The sequence below is a fragment of the Rattus rattus genome, chromosome 3 (assembly GCF_011064425.1).
Source record: "Rattus rattus isolate New Zealand chromosome 3, Rrattus_CSIRO_v1, whole genome shotgun sequence".
NCBI classification, from domain to species: Eukaryota; Metazoa; Chordata; class Mammalia; order Rodentia; family Muridae; genus Rattus; species Rattus rattus.
Window position 1 is genome coordinate 18491926 of NC_046156.1, and position 24749 is coordinate 18516674.

At 39.0% G+C, this 24749-nt stretch overlaps 1 protein-coding gene across 1 annotated transcript in view; it reads left to right on the forward strand.

Moving 5' to 3' along the window:
* Pdlim5 (PDZ and LIM domain 5) overlaps nucleotides 1-24749 on the forward strand; it is a 160975-nt gene that overhangs the window by 62644 nt on the left and 73582 nt on the right. Inside the window, exons 4-5 of the mRNA XM_032897247.1 lie at nucleotides 21807-21849; nucleotides 23102-23520. Of these exons, the coding sequence (XP_032753138.1) occupies nucleotides 21807-21849; nucleotides 23102-23520 (462 nt within the window). The remainder of the gene's footprint in view (nucleotides 1-21806; nucleotides 21850-23101; nucleotides 23521-24749) is intronic.

A 24749-nucleotide genomic window follows, 5' to 3' on the forward strand; every position in this document is an offset into this window, starting at 1 on the left:
AGTGTACCTAAAACCATTCCTACAGGCTTACAATTTGTTAGTACAAATTACATATTTTCTCCTTTTTTAAAGGCACCTTAGTGGTAGGGTTTGTGCCATACTTGAAATGCTGGGTTCTATTTCTGTCACCAGAAAGATGACAACAGCAGCGATGATGGGGATGTCTTTCTTTGGTGCTTCTGTACCACTTTTCCTTGATGATTTCGTTCATTGATTAACAGTTAGGATAATTAATTTCCTATTGTGTCTACTGTAAATAATGGTGCAGTGAGCGTGGGGATGCAGATCCTGTGTCAGCATACTTAGTTAAGTTCCTTGGGGGGTATATGCATGTGCATACATACACACACATACACATATATACATACATATTTATTCACTAGCAAGAATGTTAGATCAATTAATAGTTTTAAGTTTGTTGTAAAACCTCAATTCAGTATTTAAAGAATTTATATTACCGTTCACGTGTATATCATATCCCTTTCCACTGTATCCTTACCGATACTTTTAATGTAGCATTCCTTGTGGTTGCCTCAATCCAGTTTCTGCCTCTGAAGTCACTTTGCCTTTTACTTTTCAATGTCTGTGTCTTTTATGTCTTATAAAGACAATTGTTCTTGAATCTAGGGGGCCAGGGTGATTTTATTCAAAGGTTTTAACTTAATTACATCTGCAAAGACCCCCTTCCAGGTAGTTAATGCTTGGGTCCATAGTAGGGCGTGTGGAAGCCAATTCAGTTTAGTTAGTCATGTCCTTGCTTTACAGGAGACCCTGAGTGAGAAAGTCCTGGCACTGGACAGACAGGAGTGGGAACCGGCCCTCTTCATCCCCACAGTGTGACGCCATGCTTATTTCTGGATGGCTTGTTTTGAAGCCTTACTAGCATGATCTTGAGTTCTTTTACATAGCTGGACAGTTTTTGTTTCCGATTGTGTGGATTCTCTTTTGGAAGGTACATGCCTAAGATTCGTTGGTGAATACTGTAATGTCAAGACAAATGTTCTTTTCTCCTAGTTTGTTTCTTTGTTCCTCGGATGTTTACTAAAACTAACCGCAGCCTACAGCTTGCAATTCATCAAGGGAGAATCTTGAGGGGAGGAATTAAAGCATGAAGAGACATTGCTTCCTCAGCTACCTTTCTCAGACAGTTCAGGTACCGTAGCCTAGGGATGGCATCACCGACAGTGGGCTGGGCACTTTTATATTATTTATTAATTAAGAAAATGCCTCACAGGTCAGCCGGATGGAGGCAGTTCTTCAGTTCATCCCAGATGACTAGGATGACATGTGACAAGTGAAACTGTGATATGTCATGGTTAACTCTCACAGGACAAAAGGCATCTATCTGACAGCAGCAGACTTGTTTTTCTTGTTTAGTGAAACTAATCAGAAGCATCAGGCTTCTAATCCCAACTCATTACAACGCACTGGCCTCAATGAACAGACTTCTCCACTTTTTATCATTTGTTTGTTTAGGAATCTCTGGTTTATAAGTATTACTTTTTTTTTTTCTTTTCCATTGTTTGTAGTGCTGGCAGTTGAACTCAAAGCCTCATCCCTGCTAGGCAAGCCTATCATCACCAAGCTACTTTCCCAGGCTATTAGCCTAGTTTTAAACTTGATGTTAAGACTTGCTGAAGATACCTGTATTAGGTTTCTTTAAAGGAACAGAACTGATAAAATGAAAAAGAAATATATTTCCTGATCTCCTGTGTGTGTGTGTGTGTGTGTGTGTGTGTGTGTAAATCTCTCATTGGCATTCCCAGCTCCCTGCTTTTGGTTGATTCCAGATATACACAATTTGACAGCTGAGATTATCTACCATGTGATATACTTGACTGATAGTACATGGAGAAATTAGACTGGTACGGGCAAGTTTCTGATTGGATTTAAAGCTCACTCTACAAGTTAAAACCCATTAACTGCCACCATTATTGGGGTCAAGAGTCTCTGCTAGACAGGTCACTGGCCCTAGGGCAAAACCTGATACTGTTCCACTAAATAGATGTAGTAAATATTAAACCAACTCCTAATGACTTACCCCTGCACCCATAAATTAGTGCGTTTCTCAGTCCTCATCAACAACGCTTCTTGTAGTAGATGGTGGTTAACACAGAGACTTCTAGCTACTCACGATGCAGAGACTGGGAATAAGTACTGACCTTAAATGGGACATTTATATTATACCCCTTCCTCTCAAGGCTCAGGAGTCAATGCATAAGAGGGAGTGGAAGGGTTGTAAGAGCAATGAGTTAAGGAACTGGTATTTTCTAGACACTAGGGTAGATAACCATGAATTTACAATGATTGTGACAGCAAAGCTCAAGTCAGTATGAACCCCAGGATGAAGCTGGGAGGTGGGCAGTGCAGTTTAGCTGAAGAACTGTTAGCAAGTGATAGCTTCTGGGAGACAGGGTCAGTTTTGGTTAAGGCTTGCTCCTTATGCTCCAGTGGACAGCCCTACACCCAAGACTTAATTGGGCAGCATAAATTTTAACAACGACAACAGCAACAGACAGTTTGGTGAGTAGGGAACTGGGGATTGGATCTGAGAAGACTTGGAAGGAGGGTTAATATTATGAAAATACATTGTATGAAATTTGCAAAGGATTAATGTAAAATTAAAAAGGATAGAATCACAGTGAATCTAGTTTTACAGGAGAAAAACGTTAAGAATTTGGTGAGTACTTTGCTTGAATTAAACATGGAATTTAAAATGTTCTTAAGTCTTTTCAATGTGTGTGGTATGTCTCCGTGTCTGTGCATCATGTGTGGCAGGGACTGTGGAGAGTATAACTGGGTATCAAATTCTCTGAGCTGCTATATGAGTGTTGGGAATTGAACCCAGATCCATTGGAACAGATCTTTTTATTTATTATGGGAAGTTGGGATTATATTTGGGATTGTTCAATAGCAGCAATAAAATTTTACTGATAGATACATATTGAGTGATGAGCTCAAATATACGTTATATCTGACGGATGAGTGTTTATTATCTGTTATCAATGCTTAGTGACTCTATGTAAATAGCTCTCTTTTATCCTGTGTGGGTTTCCCTGTAGGGTAAAATTCTGGAGATGAAACTGGTAGGTTAAAAGGTATATTCATAGAAAGGGAAGATAGGGTATTATTTTATTTATTTTTAAAGTAAAGGGGTTCTTCAGCAAATAGCCAAATACTCTTAGAGAGCCTTCTTACTGCCCGTAAGTACGAGGCTTGCAAGCATTGTCACCGCAGAGTACACATGGGGTCAGTTAAATTCACATAGTATTATAAACTTGATAAGGGCAAATAGGAATGACTGATACCTGTGCAAATGCTTACTCAGAGCAGTCAAGAATGTAGGAGACTGAGAGGGGTAACCCATGGGAATCTGGACAATCAGACCAATGTCGTGCAGGTACTTAGTCCAGGATTTACATGATGAAATTCAAGCAAAATAGAGAGCATGACCAGATGAAGGACACCAAACCACTGCCCAAAGGAAACTGGGTAGGGAAAGTGAGTTGAGAAATACCTATTTATCTCTAAATAGGCAGGACTTACGGGGAAGTGGGTGTGCCCCGAAGATTAGATGAATTCCCAACGTGTTTTTAAAGCAGAGGCCTGTGAGTCACTGGTAGGGAATAACCAGGCACTTAATATTTGATATTTCTTAGTTCACCTCTTTGTGATTTTTTTTTAACCTTTGATTTAGGAAAATAAAAACAGACCTTTTTTTTTCTCACATTGAAAATCAGATGAGCCATTTCTACGGAAACCACCAAAACCTAGCTCCAGTCTCTTCTCCTCCGCAGCAGCCCTGCACATGAGTGAGGTGGGGACAGTGTTAGCGGCCCAACGCATGTCTGCCTTCCTGGTAGCAAACACATATTCTTAATGTTAGGCTCAGACGTCCACTTTCAAAATTATCTTTATAAAAATGTCACAACACAGACTTAAAAAGCAAAGGCTGTCAGTGTCTGTGAAGAGTGAGTGGACCAGTGAAGGAAAACCTGGAAGCCTTGTAAGTGCTGATGACCTGCTTATAAGCTCCACCACCACACACCGTATGCTGGGAAAAATGTGGCTGCCCTAGACCTTATTGTTACTTCTCAGAATAACTCCTGTGTGTTATCTCCAGTGCTTAACTGATGCAGTGTCCCTCAAAGACCCACAGATCAATAAAGCTTCAATGACTTGTATGTCCATAATTATCTATTTTGAAACTCTGAAAACATACTCAATTCTAAAAACTCTTATTGGGAAATGCAGCTATGTCCAACAGAAATCCTCTTCACTGCATTTATAATTAGTGGTGTTTTATTTATTTCTCTCTAAAATTATCCATCATAATTTGGAATACTCTCTGCACAAGCTAGAAAGAAATTCACGGAAATTGCATGCAACATTTCTTGGAAAGTAACTGCCCAGAATGAGACTAAGGTACTTGTTAGCATAGAATTAAATGCATAGAAATATCTAAAAGAGTGGGGAGTCATTAAGAGATGAGACAGCTTGAATTATACATTCTGATTCCAGGTTTCAGAGGAACAAACTCAGCCCCAAGAGCAGTTTAGGGACATTAGAAGGCCAGGGAAAGGGCTCCCTCCCGGCAGGTCAGAACAGGGGCTAATTGCAGGGTGAAGGGTGTGACAGGCAGACAGGTGTGACACAGCGTCTTATGCTAAGGTAGAAATGATCATTTCTGTGTCAGTTTTCAGATTAGGAAAATGTAAAGGGCTGTGTTGTTTTTTAGTGAAGCTATTTAAGTTTTGCCATTTTTTGAATATGCTTACTGTCTGCCTGTTCTCTGCCAATGATCTGGCAAGAGCTACAGACAGAAAAGTGAGTCACCCAAAGCGTGTCCTCTTCATAAAGTCTCAACCATAACATTCCCACTTAGGTTACCATGTCTGTCAAAGCGGAACTGTAAGAATTTGTAAATGGTCAGTAAGTCGATAGACTTCCCGTAGCCTCTCCCAAAACAAGACCTCAAAACTCGACGGAGTTTACAAAGTTTGAAATAGATGACTAGAATCTATCGCAAAGAGGACTCAGAAGTCTTTCTTCTCACTCTGTAGCTCATGTGTTCTGAACTGTTAAGGTGCTTGAAAAGACTCACTTCATAATCAGCTGTCTTACACCTTTCTAGTATTTAGAGCAATTCTGACATCAGATGATGTTAAGTCTGCATGGATATGAGATTTTAAATCAGTGCCCCGGTTATATAAATAGTCACCTGTCCACGTATGAACTGTGTAGAAAGGCACAGTAAGGGTAGAAGTCAGCTCGCAAAGGAAAGTCTTCCCTGTAGTAGAGCCCGTTATTCTCTAGAAACAAATGCAGGGCTGGAAGAAGTTTCTTTGCTGCAGCATTCAGAGAGGCTGATGGATGGATTTTTAATTTTTTTTCCGTCTGTGTGTACTCATTATTTAGATGTTAAATAGGCAAAGAGATCTCACAGTCAAATTTTAGTTAAGAAGGTAGGAGCTTTGACTCTGCCTAAAGATATTGAAGATTAAATCATTGTTCTTAGCTGCTTCCTAATTTCTGACAAGAGTTTTTGCAGCTGAGATGACCTGTGGATATACACACACACTTTTACTGCTTTAGTTGTAAAACAGACGTTTTGATGACTTTTTTTATGTGTTACTGCAGTTAACTATTTTCAGACTTTGGGGAACTCCACTCCCAGCAACAGCCATATATTGTGTTTGGTGACATGGTTTCTTGGCAGTGTAATAGATATACTGGCATAATTTTAAGCTATCTACAGGTCTTTACATAGAGTGTCTGAGAGATTCGTTCAAAGAAACATCAACATTCTTGTGGTTGGAAAAACTAGGGGGGGAAATGAATGTATTGTTTAAAGCCCGTATGATGAAATAGATTATATCTCAGACTTAGTGTCTCTAAGATAGACTAAATTCCAACCCTTTTGCTTGTTTATATGCTTTGAAGCTGTGCCCTGCTTTGTAGCTAAGAGTGGTTCAAGCTCTTAATTTTCCTTTCTCAGTTACACTCCCAAATTCTGGGATTATAGGTATTTGCCACCTCACCCAGCAAAATTCTACCTCACTGATACTAACTACTCCCATTTAAATGCTCTGAAGAAATAGCGTTGTTTTTAACTTCTGACTATACATAGTGTGGCTGCAGTAGAACATTTTTTGATCAATTGAATGAAAATAGATGTAAAGCTATCTTAAATTCACTGCCTATTTTAGGCGAAAATATTTTAATATATAATTTTCATATAAACATGTAGCAATAATATAAAAATTTTCCTCAAGAAATAATATATAAATAAGAAAACTGTTTTAATTTTGTTTATAAAATGGTGGTATTTGAAATTGGCTGAAAACATAGCAGAGAAGTGGTGGTCTTTGATCTCAGTACTCAGGAGGGAGAGGCAGGCAGATCTCTGTGAGTTACCTAGTCTACAGGATGAGTTCCTGGACAACAAGGGCTACACAGAGAAGCTATGTCTGAACAAACAAAACAGAAGAATAGAAAGATTGACTAAAACATAGAGATCTGTGTGTAGTGCCTGTGGAATGAAGGCACAGAACAGGAGACCATCAGGCACATGTATGACATGGTCACAGAATTTGGGAAGGACAGGAAGTAAGGAGGCTTTTTTCTTTTTCTTTTTTTTTTTTTAAGAGTTTCTCATCTCAGCCAAAGTGACCAGTGATTTCTCTTGGCATTTACTTCTATATTTCTAAGAAATAGCTAACTCCTAAATGATCAGTTGTATTTCTTTCTGACACCCTCTTTGGGTAGATGAAGACCAGTGTGGGGATGTGGCTCAGTGGTAGCGTGCTTGCCTAACCGGTATCAAGCCTTCCATTCCATTCCCATCACCATATTTCCAAACAAAACAAAATTGAATTTGAAGATTTATTTCCTTTTTCATCTTCGCAGGCTTTTATTTGAGGATGGTTGGTTATTTAACAATAATTTCCAAAAAGTCCTTATTGATTCTCATGGCAAGCCATGAGCAATTTCAGCATATCAGTAACAGGGCCCACAGAGAGCGCCTGCTGCTGTGTGGTCTAAGGAGTGTTCAAGCATGGTCATGCTCGGACGTCCTTAGTGTGCTGTGCTTCGAGCCCCGTCACAGCGCTGACCGTACATAGCGTGTTCGAGCCCCGTCACAGCGCTGACCGTACATAGCGTGTTCGAGCCCCGTCACAGCGCTGACCATACATAGCTGCGTTTGAGCCCCGTCACAGCGCTGACCATACATAGGTGTGTTCGAGCCCCGTCACAGCGCTGACCGTACATAGCGTGTTTGAGCCCCATCACAGAGCTGACCATACATAGCTGCGTTCGAGCCCCGTCACAGCGCTGACCGTACATAGGTGTGTTCGAGCCCCGTCACAGTGCTGACCGTACATAGCGTGTTTGGTATTTGTACACTCTATAGTGTGGCTCTTGCATGTTGAGAAATCCAGCCTTTCATACAGCATGTATTTGTATGCCATCAGAAGAAGGATTAATCTGGTAAGCTTATAGTTCTGAAAAAATTTAAAGTCGTTTCTTTTTTCTATACTCTTGGTATGCTTATACCCTTCCAGTGTTCTCTCTACACAATGTTTTTGCCAGTCACTTTGTCATGAAAGCCAATAAACCTGTGGTTTTCAACCTGTGGGTCATGACCCCCTTAGGATAGAACAGACTGTTTTACAGGGGTCTCCTAAGACCATTGGAAAACACAGGTATTTTCATCATAATTCAAAACAGCAAGATTACAGTTATGATGTGGCAATGCTGTGGTTGGAGTCTATACAACATGCGGAACTGTTTTAAGGGTTGCAGTGTTGGGAAGGTTGGGAACCGTGGCACTAAATAGTCGTCCCTCTTTCTGTAGTTAGATTTATTACCTTTCTATTATTTGCACACAGTTTTTTCAGTTTAGTTTTTTAACCTAGGAGATTGAGAATTGCATTATCCTTTTCTCAAGTATGGCAACCATCCTTGTTACAAAGGCAGTTTTCTAGCAAGACAAAGTTAAAGACAGGCACGTGACTCACACCTGACACTGCTGCACACAGGAAACTGAGGCACAGAGATTGACAAAAGAAGTTCCAGGCCAGCCTGACATACACTAGGAGACAATCGGACCTTGTCTCAAGAAGAGAATCCCATGTCCATCCAGAGACTGCAATCATTTTAGTGTACATCATTCTAGAATTTTCCTCTGTTTTTGTATTTCTAGGTATGTACACATGCACACATACACAGATAGATGTGTGACACACACACTATTCTTTCACCACATCTTCAGAAAGACAGACTTGTACAACTGCTATACTAGTTCATGTAAGGGACTGCTAGTCACATAGTTTAATTTTGTGTGAAAGCATGTTGTTTAAGAGCATAAAGAATTTTAAAGAAGGAATAGCATTGTAAAATTTGAGCATATTTTGTCACTGGTAAAAAGCTTACCATCTTGCTATGCAGTAGACTGCCTTTGTCACATGCCAACAGCTGTTAGAGCCACTGTAGTCCAAACAACTTGAAATTTAAAATGTTTGAATGGACTCAGATTATGGAACATTTCTGATTCATATTTTGGGACTAGAATTGCTTAAGTGATAGTTTTTGCAAATATTCTATAAATACGAACACCCTTGAAGTTGGCGGCACCCCTGCTTCTTAGCATTTTTGATAAAGGACACAAAACATTGAGAGAGAACAATCCTTCATTCCTGATGTGTTCAAGCTTGCCAACTGTTAATTTATTATATAATTTTGGCCTAGTAGAAGGGAACATTGGTGTGAAAAAGTCCTTCTACTTTTCATCTTCCCTTCGGCTACACAGCTCTGATTTGAATGCTTCCTTTCAGTTCATGCAGAAGTGCCAGAGTGCTTCATGATGAATTTGCTCATGAATGCTCCGTATGGTGATTATAGTGTTAAGTGGTCCACCACATAGACACATGGAAGTACCATACAAAACTCAGCTAGTTTGCTGATCGTATAAGCGGTGTATGTAGTATGAGATAATTTACACTTGGTACATAATTTGTGTTGGGGTGAGGTGCACATGTATGGTATATACATTTATGGTGCATGCATGTGAGCATGTGGGTTTGCACACATGTGCTCACACATAGGAAGCCCAGAACAGGACATTGGGCTTTTCTTCTGGTGCTATCTGTGTTATTGGGCTGAAATAGGTCTCTCTTCTGTGCAAGCTTGTCCTTTTGGCTAGGCTGGCAGTCTAGCAAACTCCCAGGATGCCCCTGTCATGGCTCCCTGACACCAGGAATTCTAGGTTCTCATGGAAGTGCCCTGCTTTTTATGTAGGTGTTGTGGATTCAAACATAGGTCCTTCGTGGTTTCTAAGTGGGTGCTTTTGGCAATTGAGACATCTCCCAGTCCTTTCAATTTTTTTCATTTAATTTTTTGCAGTACATAATTTAGTTCTCTGATAGTAATGTCTTTTTTTTTTTAAATAGAAGAAACCTAAAATTAACAATGGGGACTGCTGTAACTCCAAACACATTTTATGTTTTTATTTTCTTGACATTCAGTTGTTTGTATGCTGTTAAATGAGACACAATTATTATGCTTGTTTTGACTTTGAAAATAGAGGCACCTATTTGAATAAAATAGAATGTTAGTGTTTATGTTCAGTAGAAAGGGCCACAAAACAGAGCTGTTCTCTTTGAACTTGGATTTTCCTCTCTCTCTGCATGTAAGACCCTCCTGTAGGAACTGAGCGCAGAGCTGCCAGCAGCTAGTGGAGTTTTCTGCTCTTTGCTTAACACCATCCAGAGATGCTGTTATTTTTTCTGTTTCCTATAAAGTAGTCTTTTTCCTTTTGTCTTTAGGGTTTATTTATTTTATGTATTTATATAAGTACACTGCAACTGTCTTCAGACACACCAGAAGAGGGCATTGGATCTCTTTACAGATGGTTGTGAGCCACCTTGTGGTTGTTGGGAATTGAACTCAGGACCTCTAGAAGAGCAGTCAGTGTTCCTAACCGCTGAGCTCTCTCTCTAGCCCCTTATCTGTTTTCTATAGCCTGGCTTTAAATATATCAAGTATAATCAAGAATTATAATATTGACCTTGTGTGAGATAATAAAAAATGGAGCTCTGGTACTTGGCTGCTGCGTTTTAGTTTTGTTCTAGGTAGATTATGAAAATGTCAATTCTCCCCTCTATTTTTGCCTATAAAACGATGTGTCATTTTTCTGAGGGATACTAAAAAAAAAAAAAAATCGTTATTGTAAGTGGATGATAATCATGGGTGTTTACTTCCAAACTTATGCAAATAGTTATGATTCATAAGTTGCTTTTTTGTTTGGAGCATTTCAGTTGTAACAGTGGTATTTTGAGTCAGTGTTTCTGCTATGCTGGTAAACTAAAGAATAATATTCATTCATAGTATATAATTATGATTTTGATTTTATCAGGAGTGAATTATGATAGTTTTATAGAGACCACCTTACTTTTTCCTATTATGGAAACCAAATAAAAATGAATTATTATGACCTTGATGTTTATACTGTGTAAGGGAAGTCTGTGTGGACTGCTTGTTAAGGGCCATGCCTTTTTTTTTTTTTTGCTTCTTTATCCATTGCTGAAGAAGTGATTCAGATTTCAGAAACTGTCATACTTGTCTCATTGTCTACCTTTATCAGACATAGATCATGGAAGATATTAAGAATACCTTTGGAAGTGCTTCTGAAAATGTAATTTTCTGAACCAGATCTGTTACTGCCGTTTAATCTATGCTATCTCCCTAAATGTCCCTTATAAGTGAGTAGCTGCTTTTAGACACACTCAGGAATATCCTAATACACTGAACTGCTAGTCTCCTTCATAGCTCACACAGTTCACTGAGAGTGGTGAGTCATTCTACATCTTGTTTTCATAGAGACGCAAGTATAATCATACGCCAGTGTTTGCTGTGGGGTAGTTTTCCTCAGAAGAAGACATCAGTGGGATGCTGGAGTACATGCAGTTTTATGTGACAGACAGCTGAAAACAAGGCCCTGGGTGAAAGCAACCAAACACTTAGATGTTGTGCATGTCAAAACGGGAACAGAGATCATCCTGCAAGTTCGCTTTTCTGTAAATATGGAGTCCATCATTAATTGAGTTATGTAGCTCACCACAGCTTTGGGTGTGGTCCCTGAACACAGCTGCTGCTTTGATCTCTAATTATTACATTTATTGCCATGTATGACGGGGCCTCTGGGTTATTACTAGTTATGCAAATGAAGAAGGAGGGCATGTTGGTGTACAGAAACATGGATGGTTTTGGCTTTTGTTGTTTGTACCATCATAACCTATTTGCTCATGAAACTTAAACCAGTTGGAATTATTTTGGAGAAAGGTTTGACATTGTGGATTTCTTCATAGGGATCAGGAGTAATGGTTGTTTTCTCATCAGTCTGCGATGGCTTATTTTTGTCATTCCTTTTACTTTTAAATGATAATATGATACATATTCCTATTCCCCTTTCCTCCCTCCAGACCCTCCAATATACCCTTCCTTCTTCTCTTTCAAGTCAGTCTCTTTCTCGCCCTCCCTTCCCCCTCTCTTCTCTCTCCCTCTCCCTCTCCCTCTCTCCCCCCTAAATACATGAGTAGAGCCTACTTAGTCTGTATAATGTTACTTGTAGGTATGGTTTCAGTGCTGACCATTTGGTATTGAATAACCTGTCCTCTTCCTTAGGGAATGGTTTCCTGTCTATATGGACTCGTATTTCCAATTGCTGAACTGCTTTTAGAGCCATCCATAGGTCATATTGCCCTGAAACATCCTCTCTGATAGCAAGTGCACATTACTGCATGCCATAGGCTCCTAAGTGATTTTCTTCTATCTTGGGTTCATGTGAAACCCAAGAGTACAGAAGAGAATCCATGAATTCACATTTTCAGAAGAACTGTTTTCTCTTATATAGTGCTGTAGACAGGAACACAGCCACCACAACTCTGGTTGCGTAGAAGACAGGACGTGAGTCTTTTTCAAGGACTTGGGGATCATTCTTCCTATTTGGGTGATTTTGAAGTGGGCTCTGTCATCTTCTATCACTGCCATACTTCTTTTATTGTTATATCAGCAAGATCTGATATTTTCTTAAATAACACTACTGGTAGGGTGGCTTTTAAAGTCTTCCCTCATAAAAGACAAGATTCTAGAATAAAGTTATAGTTGACATTTGTATTTGGTTTTCAAATCATAAAAGTTGATAAATACAGCTGACCTTATGACAGAGTCTACTTTTATGGTAAATAATTTCACGGTCATTTTTCTTTTGTTTACTATTATTAGCATTCCGTTCTGATCGGAGGAATAGGGTTAGAATCTAGGCAATCTGCTTTTGAACCAGGTGTTCTCCTGGACAGTTTAAGGGCTATGATAATGCTTTATCAAACAAGTCAGGTAAAGATGGATAATTTAAAAAAATAGTCCTTGAGGACCCTGTAAATACCTGTTTTTTTTTTTTTAGTAGTCTGTTCTGGTTCTTTCTGGTTATCCTGTCTTAAAAATAAGTAAGTATAAAAAGTAAAACAGTCAGGTAATATAGACATGTTATCAGGGTGAAAAAAAAGAAAAACAAAAAATCCGATCCAGTTTATGCGATAGAAATGCTTATGTTCTCAGAGCTTCAGAGGTCTTGAGGGCCATTTAGTCTGGACTTCCCCCCACAAGAATTTCTGAAGCAGCAGTACTGGCCCTGGGTGGGCATCACTACTTGATACCCATTTTAGTTACACAGCTCCACTGTAGAGAGTGTGCACTCTTGGAATTCAGCAAGGACATTTAAAAATTACTTGTTTTATGTGCATGGGTGTTTGGCCTACAGATATGTCTGTATACCACACGCATGTCTGGTTCCCCAGTAAGGCTAAAAGAGGGATCCTGATCCCCTGAACTAGAGTTACAGCCCATTGGTAGCCACCCTGCAGATGCTGATGATGGAGCTTGGGTCCTCTGGAGGAGTAACCAGTGCTCTCAACCCAGGAGCCATCTGTCTTGTCCCAAGAAGAACATTTTTTAATAAAAATACAGTGAAAATGTTAAAAAACAAAATGGTTTTGAAAAAGGAATGGTTATCTTGAGAGAGGCAAGGAGCTTTGGTGTTGGTTAAGTAAGCATGTTGGTTTGCTGTAAATGCTTCAGTAGAGATTACACGGTAGAGCATTGTGTTTGCTTTTTTCTTCCCTCACCCTGTGAGAGGCCACACGGAGAGGGAGAGGACATTAGCATAGTAGAACTTTCCTCATCTCGTTCTTCTGCAAGTCTTTTCAGAGAGTGTAGTGACCTCCTTAGAAGAGCATCAGGGTGGAAGGTGGAGGGTGGAGGGTGGAGGGTGGAGGGTGGAGGGTGGAGGGTGGAGGGTGGAGGGTGGAGGGAGCTTTTCTTCCTCGGAAGAAGTTACTATATAAGTTAGCCATCTTAAAACCTGTGTGGCCTGTCTACACTTTCAGACAGGAAAGCTCTGTTTGTTTAGTTAAGCATTATGTGTCCCTGCTAAAGGACATTATTGTAGGAACAACACATGTGATCTTCAGTCACTGTTTGTATTCTCGGTAGTTATGTCAGAATTAGATTTGGGAGGATGAGCTCTGCAGACACATCCTGTAGAGAACCTTCTGTTGCTTAGGGTGCTGTTACATCGATTTCTTTTATGCATTTGAGTAACACACAAAATAATACTTTTTTTTTTTTTTCTTTTTCTTTTTTTCAGAGCTGGGGACCGAACCCAGGGCCTCGCGCTTGCTAGGCAAGCGCTCTACCACTGAGCTAAATCCCCAACCCCTTAAAATAATACTCTTTAGATGTTAAAACTACTTTGCTGTACAGGGGTGCTATTTCAGAGCAACTCAATGAATATATATTAGCGTGTGACTGCTGTTAGCCAGAGTTCCAGTTTGTTAAGTGGCTATAAAGCTGTCTCAGCTCCCTGCCATTTCTCAGCTCTCTCTGCCTTCGGAGCTGGATTAATGCTTATCATTCAGTTCATAGGCCCAACACCAATATCCCACACTGAGGGTCATGCATGAAAATATGTATTTTATTGGTTTGTACTTTCACTGGGTAGATCATGACATTAAATATATATCTGACTATACATTGTGATAAAATTGGAAAGCATTGTTTAGGGCAGAACAACTCAGTTATTTGTGGGCCCTGGACTAGTTGCACTGTGACATTTTTGTCATTGGTCTGGAGATGAATGCTGAAGTGGGCTCACAGTGGTTGGACACCACCTGAGATTTCACGTGAGCAAAGGGATTGTCTTCTGACTGGTATAGGACAGTTTGGGTTTTGAGCCTCTATGGGTATATTGTGAGCAATGTCCTGTTGAACACTGTTCTAATTATTACTACATTATTACTTCCTAATAATGTAGTATCAAGATGAAGAAATGTAGCCAATTTGGATGGCGACCTTATCATTTATTGAATTTCTGTCCTTTTTGTCTTTTGTGATTAGTTAGCCATTGTCTGTTGTTCTCTCTGTAATGTGGAAAGGGGATTAGAGTGGAGAAGAAATTTTGTGTTTCATACGGTTGCTATGTTAAAAAGAAAGTGTAATACCTTGTTAATATTGAAAAGCTTTGGCATTTTGATTTGTCCTAAATTTTACAACAAAATCTTTTAAATTATCAGTCAGAAATATGAGCAGATCTGTGTTCTTTTACAAACAACCCTGTTTTTATAAGCAGAAAGTTTCCTAATAAGTAAAAGGCACAAAATGAGTTTTATGTTCTTCTTTTTGTGGTCAAAGAAATATGACTAGGCCACAAAGGACTTAGTAATGTTCAGAAGTGTTTGCTATGTCAGCTGACTATTTTCTTTTCAGATTTCATTATTACTTGGATTAATTGGAAATTCAGTGATGGGGCAGCTGGACAAGATTCTACTTCTTAACCAGTAAATGAAAAATCAGAACTGACCCTGAAACTTAAGCAAAGACAGGCCTTGCTGATCTGTGCCTACAAACACTTTATTTTGTAATTTCAAGTGCCTTGACTCAGAGTGTCTACCTCTAGATTAAAAACAAAAATTTAAACTTACCCATTATTTTTTAAATGTTAAGTCAGTGGGAAAAACTAAGCTGACTTTAACAAATAAAAAAATTTCACGTTGTATGTTCTTTACAAAAACAGCAGACTGAGTGCATGCCTAATAAGGCTATGTTAATACTGGAATGCTTATCCCTTTAAATTTTACTGAAATACCTAAAAATACCCCTTTATAAAAGTTTGTAATGAATGTGTTTTCCTGGACAAGAATAGCAAAGAGGATGTGTGTGGAGAAAGTGAGAGGCAGACCGCCCTGACCTTAGTGCAGGGCAGGGCACACCGGCGCCCAGAGAGCTTGGCCACACTCCAGGTGACCAAGATGCTAGCAAAGCAGGGAGCGGACTGGAGCTTTGTTACTCACATACACTTGAGACTTTGGTTAGTGATTTGTCCTGCTTCTCAGAAGTTCCCTTAGCGCAGAGGAGTTTGGACGTGAAAACAATATTGGTACCCTTCTGGGACTCTGAGTTTTCCTACAAAGAACAAGCTAGTCTTCAAGTTATGAATTGTGGCTGCCTGTGCCACCTCATGACCCTCAGCGAGCAACTGATTTCACTGAGGTTTTCCTGAGCTGCTAGTTAACTCTATCCCTCGCTTAAAGTCTGTAAACATAGTTATGAATATTTTTATGCTTTCTGTTGTAATGTGGACCATCCCCTTCAAGTGAAGATTGGAGCGCTTTGACAGTAGATGAGAGGATGGAGAAACACAAATTGAACTCTTCCTTTGGTACAGATTGTTTGCTTTGCAAGCTCATTATTCTAATGTCGAATGTTATTTTCACATGAAGATAAAATATTTTTCTCTGCTTTATAAAACTCTAAGGGAGGATTTTTCTCTATTGTGTTTTTAATAAACTAGAAAGGTATTATTGCCTATGGTTGATACAAAATAAAGTATAGACTTGGGTGGGAAGCATGGGAATTATGCTGCTCAACCATTTTCATGACAGTGTATTCTTCCACTTGTTCTCCTAGCATATCTTTAAACTGTTCCCAGTAAAGTGTGTGGGTGTGTGTAGAAGACAAGGGGAGAAGGAATAAACAGAGGTGCAGGATAGCAAGGTTGAAAGGAGGCTGAGATTAAACCTCTCCTCTCACCAGATTTCTGGAGTCACTGCCTGGCTGTGTGCATTTCACATGAGTGGTGGTTTGGAAGTTTAGATTCATTTACCCAGCTCTGAAAAGTTTGACATAGAGGTTATGGTAAGAGGATTAACATGCTAGGACCTACCACCTGCAGAAGAATAATGGAAGTTTCTCATTTTCTATATGTATCCTGGACCTACTAAAGTGATTTTTATCATTTGCAGAATGATTCTGAGCTTAGAAACCCAAACAGCCATGGTTATGTAGGATTAGCTCCAAAAATGTTTGTTAATGTCAAAACTTTAAAGTAAGCCACCTGTGGCCATATCTGTTATCCCAGAACTGAAGAGCATGAAGCATGAATAGCCAGCCTGTGAAACCGTGACACATACGCACACACATACACACACACACTCCTCCTCCTTTTTTGTCTGTGCATAGATATTCTATCCATGTTTGTGCTCCTAGGACCGAGCAATGTGTTTTACTAGTTAGTTTCTGTAGTCAGGAAAGATGTGAAGAGGGAGTGAAAGCATTAGCACAGCACATGTGAGGAGAGATTTTGACAAATTGAAGGTTTTTATGTTTGATACATAACTACGTTGTGCTTTTATTTGTAGGAGATATTCTCAAGTAATTTAGAAAAGGCCTGGGAAGCATGACCACAAGTGTTCAGTGCTCAGGGTGTGAGGACAGGGAAGTACAGGGGACTCTGTAAGAGGCATCCGTTTGCACCCTTGCATGTTTGCTTTCTTTCAAGTTTGGACTTGCTTTGTTATTATAAATTGACATCTTCGTAATTACAGTGATTAATGGTGTGCCTTAGTGTTTATGGGTCCTAAGGTCAGGAGGTCCAAAGATGGCTATGCTGTGGGAAATTTAGAGCTAACTTCATAAAAGATGGGGCGGATCCCTCCTCCTTTCTGCGTGGCTGTTTATGAGTTAAATGCTAGATGGGTTTGAAGGAGACACACAGCTAACCAAAAATAATGTAAATTAATTTTTATCCAAATAGTTCTGTTGCCTGATTCCTTGTTCTTAAACATTATCATGGAAGTTTCCTGGCTACTTTTTAAAATAAAAGCTACTTGGTTTTGTAGAGCACTGTTGGAAAATGCACCATGTAAACCCATGACTTAAATATCAGCCATTGGTGTTCAGAGTTGCGTTTTACATGATTCTTTTGAATCTAATTCATGACTGAGCGATGTCTAGTTTATGATCATTGTTTAATAGTCTTCATTCTAACTAGAACATCACAGTTCTAGACTTTCATAGGTCTCTTATAACCTATGAAAAGTAAAGTAAAGTCCTTTCAGCTCTTAAGCTGGAAGCCCTGAAACTGGTTATATCCGTTCAGGGGTTTCTCTTTCAGATACTGCTTTTATTAAAAAGAAAACAGGCAACTTTCAAAAGCCTGTTGTGGCCACAGGGACAGCTTTGTCCTTTGCACTCCCTGTGCTGGGGATAGCTGAGCTCAGGCAGTGCTGTCTCACCATGCAGCTTACTCTTGTCAGGGCTTCCCACTAAGGAGAGACAACAATAAGCCAATTGTTGGGCCATGGCACCAGGCCATTGCCAGGCTCTCAGCAGACTGGAAACTCACCCTGAGCAGGAGGGACTCACGGTCCCTGCTGTCCAAAGGGAGAGGCAGTATTCTATGATTTGCTTTTTAGGCCTTATACTACAGTTCCTAAATATTCATTTGTTTAAATGTCTTAAATTTACTCCTTTCCAGGTAATCTGTGACAGTGCTAAAAGAGAAAATGCTTACTGCCTGTTAAACTTAATGAAAGATAATTATAACAAATTTAAGTTTGGCAAATCATTTTTCATATTCATATGTTATGGCTTTCTCCACAGACAATACTGAATACATATATTCATAGATATACTTGATAAAGGAAATAGAATCTACTTCTCTAAACGTGGTTATATTATGCTTCATATAAATATCCTTGGTATTTTATTAAACAAAGTTTAAGAGAGCACTAGTGAGTCAAGAAAGATAATTTGTATAACAAATTTTTTTAGATTATACATTATAAAGTTTTATTTTAAATATTAAAATATTTCTTTCCCTTAATTTTATCTACTACTCCTGGGAAACTTTTTTTTTTTTTGGTTCTTTTTTTCGGAGCTGGGGACCGAACCCAGGGCCTTGCGCTTCCTAGGCAAGCGCTCTACCACTGAGCTAAATCCCCAACCCCTACTCCTGGGAAACTTAAGTAAACATTTCAGACATTGCAAAGATCTGTTCATTCTTTAAATATTTATTTTAAATGATGTTTCCCAAGCCTTATCCTCAGCTCTGCTCTTGAGAATTATTCCTAAATAACAAGCAGCCTTTCAAATATATGTGTGCATGGGAATTTATAGTATTTTAAATATTTTAAGACTTGAGATGATGGATAACTTGGGCCTTCATTTTTTTCACATATATTTTATAATAGAAGGCTTTATTTCCATTTTTACAAGATAGTTTACTATGAAATAAACTTTGAGAAAGTTTTTCTTATTATAAAAACCACATTCGTTGTATATTTAGGGAAGAGGTACTCAAAAGAGACAAAATAAGTATCATTTAAATGGAAGCTTTCCTAAAATGTTGCTAACAATATTGGTGTATTTTAGGTACATCACTAACACTGTAAGCATTTTCTCATACAGCACCAAAATGAAAATTGTTTTGAGATGGATTTTAGGGGTAAAAAAGGAAACTTTATTTACCTAACCTACAGATTTACTTGAAAGGCAAAGTAAAACATATTAACAGAACCATTTTAACAGAACATTTCAAACCTCTGCTGAAAATTTGAACTTCAATAAATACTCAGATGTCACATGATGCTAAGGATATAAGAACTATAAGAATATGTTGGCATATAAGAAAACTTTTCTGGGAATTAAATAATTGTATGGGTCATTTTGTGCTTAGTGTTTAAAACAAGGAAGCTGACTTTTATTGCACTCCGTGGTATATCAGCTGTTTCATTTGGCTTATAATTATACACTGATCTATTTTTCCACACAGTAAAATGTTTGTGTAGTGGACCCACCCTGGGATTTTGAGGACACGTTGCCAGCATTCCTAAAAGACTTATCTTACTTCTTCTGAAGCCTTGTTAAAAGGCAAATAGGGTGTGTTCTGAATTTTTTTCTGTAAGTTCAATTTTTTTCCAAATACTAAATTTATAGAGCTTTCAGTTAATAACGTATGTTTAGATTCATTCTGAAGCTGATAAGTTGTGGGAGAACAAAATTAGCAACGCTATAGTTCTATAAGCTTGTGTTGCTAGCACTACTTAAATTTGAGGGAACTCTATAAAAACGAAGGCATTTGTTTTCATATATGCGGGGTATCTGTATTGTTGAGTGTGGCAGCCTGGTAACCATTCAGAGAGTTTTGCTCGCTCATTGTGATGCCGAGGATTGGACCCAGGGCCTTGCTCATGGTGGGCGAACTGAACTACACCCCAGCTATCACATAGCCTGACCTTTGTTTACACAACACATTGCTGGACATGCTGCATGAATCTTAACACATCCGCATGAAAAAAGATACTGCCTTCTCTATTTTGGCAGCCTTTCAGTAATGTCTTGGGTCATTTTAATGAGGAGATCCTATGCGATTAAATTGGACCATGAAATTCCAAGGAAGATTCCATTGCTCTGGACTTGAACTTCTTCTTTGTTGAAATAACCCTGCAAGTTAAAGAGAAGTTGTTTGAGAGAACACATGGAAAGTTCTGCAACGGTACAGGGTATAACCTGTACTACAGTAGCCGAGTGTTAGTATCCGCCGTGGCCTTTTAGACTGGTCCACTATTCTGTTGGTGCTTGCAGTGAGATTAGTTGCCAGTGGAAAATTTAGCTGCAGCTAAAATGTTAATTAGGGCTCATTACTAGGATATGTTTATTTAGAGATCCACTGTTCTCGGCTACTTGTGATCTGTTGTCTATTTCAACAAAACAACCTCATGTTTTATATAATAAAATTACTATAAATTACTATTTACCTACTATTCTTGCATTCCTTAAGTTCTACTCTGATGAGGCATTAGCTTGCTCTTGGTATGTTAAAGATAACCTGCAGTGAGGAAATAGAGGAGTAGAGAGGAGGAAAGGGAGGTCAGTTTGATCAAAGCACATTATATACATGTATGCAGTTCTCAAGCAGTTCTTGGAAAAGAAAAAGGAACACTTTAAAATCGAGGAAATAGCACATAAGGTATCAGTGTTCTCTATTGTTAGTAAAGACAATACTATAAAGACACCATACTCTAAAGTGTCACAGCATGGGGCTCAGCTCTACTCCTAAGTAATTCACTTGAACTTTGAAGCCCTTGTTTCAAAAGGGGAGGATAATCGTAGTTTTAGTTTATAAGGGATAGTTGCTGTAAACCAATTATTGTTAAATCTGTTTAGCTCACCGTACCAAAAAGACACATAGACAAAACAAGGGCAGGTTGAAAGTCCCAGTCCACTTGAACTACAAATAGTCGGCACATGCCTGGAGTTTTGTTAGACTTCCCTTGATCTTACCCTGCACATTCATTACTGGTAATGCATTACCTGCCCGGTGCTGCAGAGACATATAGATAAACGCAGGACACGCAAAAGGGTTAACCTGGTGAATTCATTGAACTTGGTCTTTAACATGATATAGTAGTTACTTTTCTTACTGCTCTGACACACGACACTGGCAAGATCAAGTTTGGGAAAGAAGAGTATTCTGTGGCACACAATGTGAGGAATGGGGTCCACCATAGTTGGGGAGGGTCTGGTGGCCGAGCTTGAAGCAGCTGGTCACATTACCTCTAACCAGGAGTCACAGGTGATGAGGTTCTGCACTGGGCTCATTTTCTCTTTTTGTTCAGTTTAGGACTTCGGCCCATGGGATGTTTCTTCCCACAGTCAAGATGTCTCTTCCCACACTCAGTTATCCTAAGCTAGATTATCTCTCATAGACATGCCCAGAGGCATGTCTCCTAGGGGATTCTAGATTTAATGAAGTTGGGAGTTGTAGTGTTAAATATAAATATAATTTACTTTATTAAAGGTCTTAGCTCCATGTAAATATAATTGTTAACTTTTAGAAAGAGACTACCATCTGTAGTTGTTCTCATGAATATTAGGAGAAAAACACAGCTACTACTGGAAATGAAGATTCAGATTAGGTCATTGAAGAACTGCTCCAGGCTCAGGAAGTCATGCTACTTTACCTTTTAATGTGGGGCTTGCCTTAGCTCGAGAGTTAAGAGCATAGGTACAATAGCAAACAGAATTGGTATTTTTTTTCTCCTCATCTGAGCTTACAGAACTAGAAAGACTGGTAAACCTTTCAGTGTATAAGGATATTGGGTTTTATAACACTGACTTCTAATTACATAAATTAATTAGATAAATCCAAGCACTCTAGAGGCTTTTGAGTTAGTAGGATCTTTTGAGTTAGTGGTTAGCCTGGTCTACAAAGCGAGTTCCAGGATAGCCAGGGCTACACAGAGAAACTCTGTTCAAAAAAGAGCCAAAAAATGTGACTAATAAAAACTGATTTATAAAGGTATTACTTCTGGTTATTCAATTTCTTAAAGTACACAAATAGTAGAATTCTGTTGATGACATTTCTAAATTACAAGAGGCTCAGTATCTTTTTCTTCTTCCCCCTCCAGAGCGTCTGCTGCTGCCAAGTCTGAGCCGGTTGCTGTCCAGAAGGTATGTTTCTAGTTCAGCCATGTTCTCGTTGTTCTTGTCTCAGGTTATAGCAATGTTTAGCTTACAGTCTCAACACAGTGTTTGCTTATTCTTTTCCATTAAAAACAAAGAGGGAAGTAGAAACCAGAGCTTACAAAGTTCATCATGCATCCTCGTATTATCGAAAACCAGGTTTTTAGTAATTGATTCATATACTCTGAAGCTTTTCTTCCTCAGTTTTTGGCAGAGTATTCAATTGTTCATTTCATTTAATAGACTTCTTCAGTCCTACCTTATTATTGTCTTCTTTTTTTTTTTTGTAGTTAAGCATTGGAGTTATCAGCACATATACATATATATATATATTTTTTTTTTTTTTTCAAAAGAGCTGATCTGATTTTTTTTTTGGGGGGGGTGGTAAAGTGAAAGTGGTTTTTGTGTGTGAATTGTAGAAATATAATCTTATTTTAAAGGAGCCAGCTTTGAATAGGAGTCCATATAATGTTTTCCTAATTCTGGTGATTTTTAGAGAAACTGGTCTTCCTTGTTAGTCTTTGGCTCCTAGCAGTGAGGAGATATATAAGATCATGTTTTTTCTCATGAGACTTATATTTTATTTTGGAAAAGGAAAGAATTTTATTCTCTGAATTATATCTTAACACACCCAGGGAGGGCAACAGAAGTGATCAGAGGAGCAACACAGGATGATAGTTCTTTGCCGTCTGTGTCACATCCCTGCCCCGATTCTTCACTCATAACTATATGACACATACTTTTGAGTTAGGTGAATTTCCTTAATTGAAGAGTTTAAAAGTTGGTGCTCTTCATGACTCAAATAACTACACTGTGGAGAGAAATAAAATATGTTAGAAAGATGGAATTATAATTGAGGCCTTGGGTATTTTAAAGATAAAATGTTTCAGTTAATAGTAGTTTATTGATGTGGACTAAAAATACTTATTTAAAATATATCTAAGTTGACATTTAATGAAGGCCTATAGGGTATTTTTTGCTGGTTTTTCTGTTCTGTTTTTAAGTGTTTTGGAATGTTAATTTTTATAAATGAAAATGTGTTTCCTCTATGCGTTAGTTTATGCATGATGAGATCGGTTAGAACGCATGTCATGCTGTGTCAACTCATTGTTTTTCGTGACATATTTGAGCTGCTAACATAGTGTTTGTCTTTTTAAATTTGGCTCTGTGTTTATGCACTTACTATATTTTGCATGTGTTTGGTGTGTTTTTCGTATATATTTATTTTTATTTCACATAGGGGGAACCTAAGGAAGTAGTTAAGCCTGTGCCCATTACATCTCCTGCTGTATCCAAAGTCACTTCCACAACCAACATGGCTTACAATAAAGTGCCACGGCCCTTTGGCTCTGTGTCTTCACCAAAAGTCACATCCATCCCATCACCATCGTCCGCCTTCACCCCAGCCCATGCCGCCACGTCATCACACGCTTCCCCTCCACCTGTGGCTGCTGTCACTCCCCCTCCACTCTCTGCATCCGGACTGCATGCTAGCGCCAATCCTAGTGCTGCCCAGTGTTCGTCTCCACCAGACACTGGTAAACCTGCAGTTCATGTCCCACGGCAGCCCACAGTCACCAGCGTGTGTTCCGAGTCTGCTCAGGAGCTAGCAGAGGGACAGAGAAGAGGATCCCAGGGTGACATTAAACAGCAAAATGGGTAGGTGGTCCAGGGTGGTTTCTGCTCTTTTCCAAACTCTTCTTTCAGGCACTTTCCAGGGAACAGTGTACTTCTTCCTCAGCTGTTCTCTGAAGGAAGATGAAGTTATATTTGCTGCACTAACAGTGGCCTTCGTTTATTTCCTACAAAGCAGTTACAAGTCAATCAGAACTTGATTATGCATTCTGATATGTTCTGAGCATGTAACATACTCTACAGCTTTGCCCTCCAAGTTCCTACGGTGTTGAGCAGCTGGCACTCATAATGCAAGGCAAATAAATCTATCTTTCCTTCTCAAAATTTCCTTTTATTCATCACCAAAGGTTTAAGCAGCGTGACGGTAATTGTTCTCAGCATAGCTGCACTCCTTAAGGAGAGGGGAAATGAGTTCGTATTGATCTTTCTCTCCAGGAGGAAGTCTAGAAGGCTGAAAACAAATCACGTCTGACTCATATCTGTGTATGAGACGGCTTAGAGCATTCAGGGGTTACACGTTAAAAACTGTGCTGAGGATATTAAACTATTCAGAGCTCCAAGTTTTAAGGTTGCACATATGCTTTTGAAGCCGTTACTTCTAGTTAGGTAATCTATTTCTTTTAGAATTCAGTGAAGTTGTTTGCAGGCAAAAATGATCTATGTACAATTTTGGTTGGATTTGTTGCAACAAAATGTACTTTTAGAGGGAAATACTTGTGATGGGCTTTGCCAGTGCAAGTCTCCAGGAAATTTATAATTAAAATGATTGTGTATAGGCCCATTCCGAGAGCTCTAACCCCTCTGGAATGTTAACTCACTTAATGAAGAGGATGTGCTTTCTGTAGTGCTGTTACCATGGCAGCTCCTGGGCTTTGAAAGAGGAGGTGGTGAGGCTCCCGGCTGCTGCTGAGGGAGCAAGAAGAGCTACTGGCCGGCTCTGTGTGGCTCTGTGGCTGTAGTGGTTTTAAAGTATTGATGTAGACATTGAAGTTAACTAGTGCCCTTCCAAGAACGTTGTCTCCTGTATCCAAGGAAGAGACTGTGTTTGTGTGTTTGGTTTTATTCTTTGTTGTAGGTCTGTGTTTGACCACAGACACTGAGGAATAAAACTAGGTAGTCAGCAGAGAATGATGCTGCCTGTCAAATGCTTGTCCACAGAAAACTGGAGCACATGTTTACTATATTTATTAAATCCTAGTTTGAGTAGACAAAAATTCCATTAAAGGTAGTCATGTCTTAACTAACAACCTTTT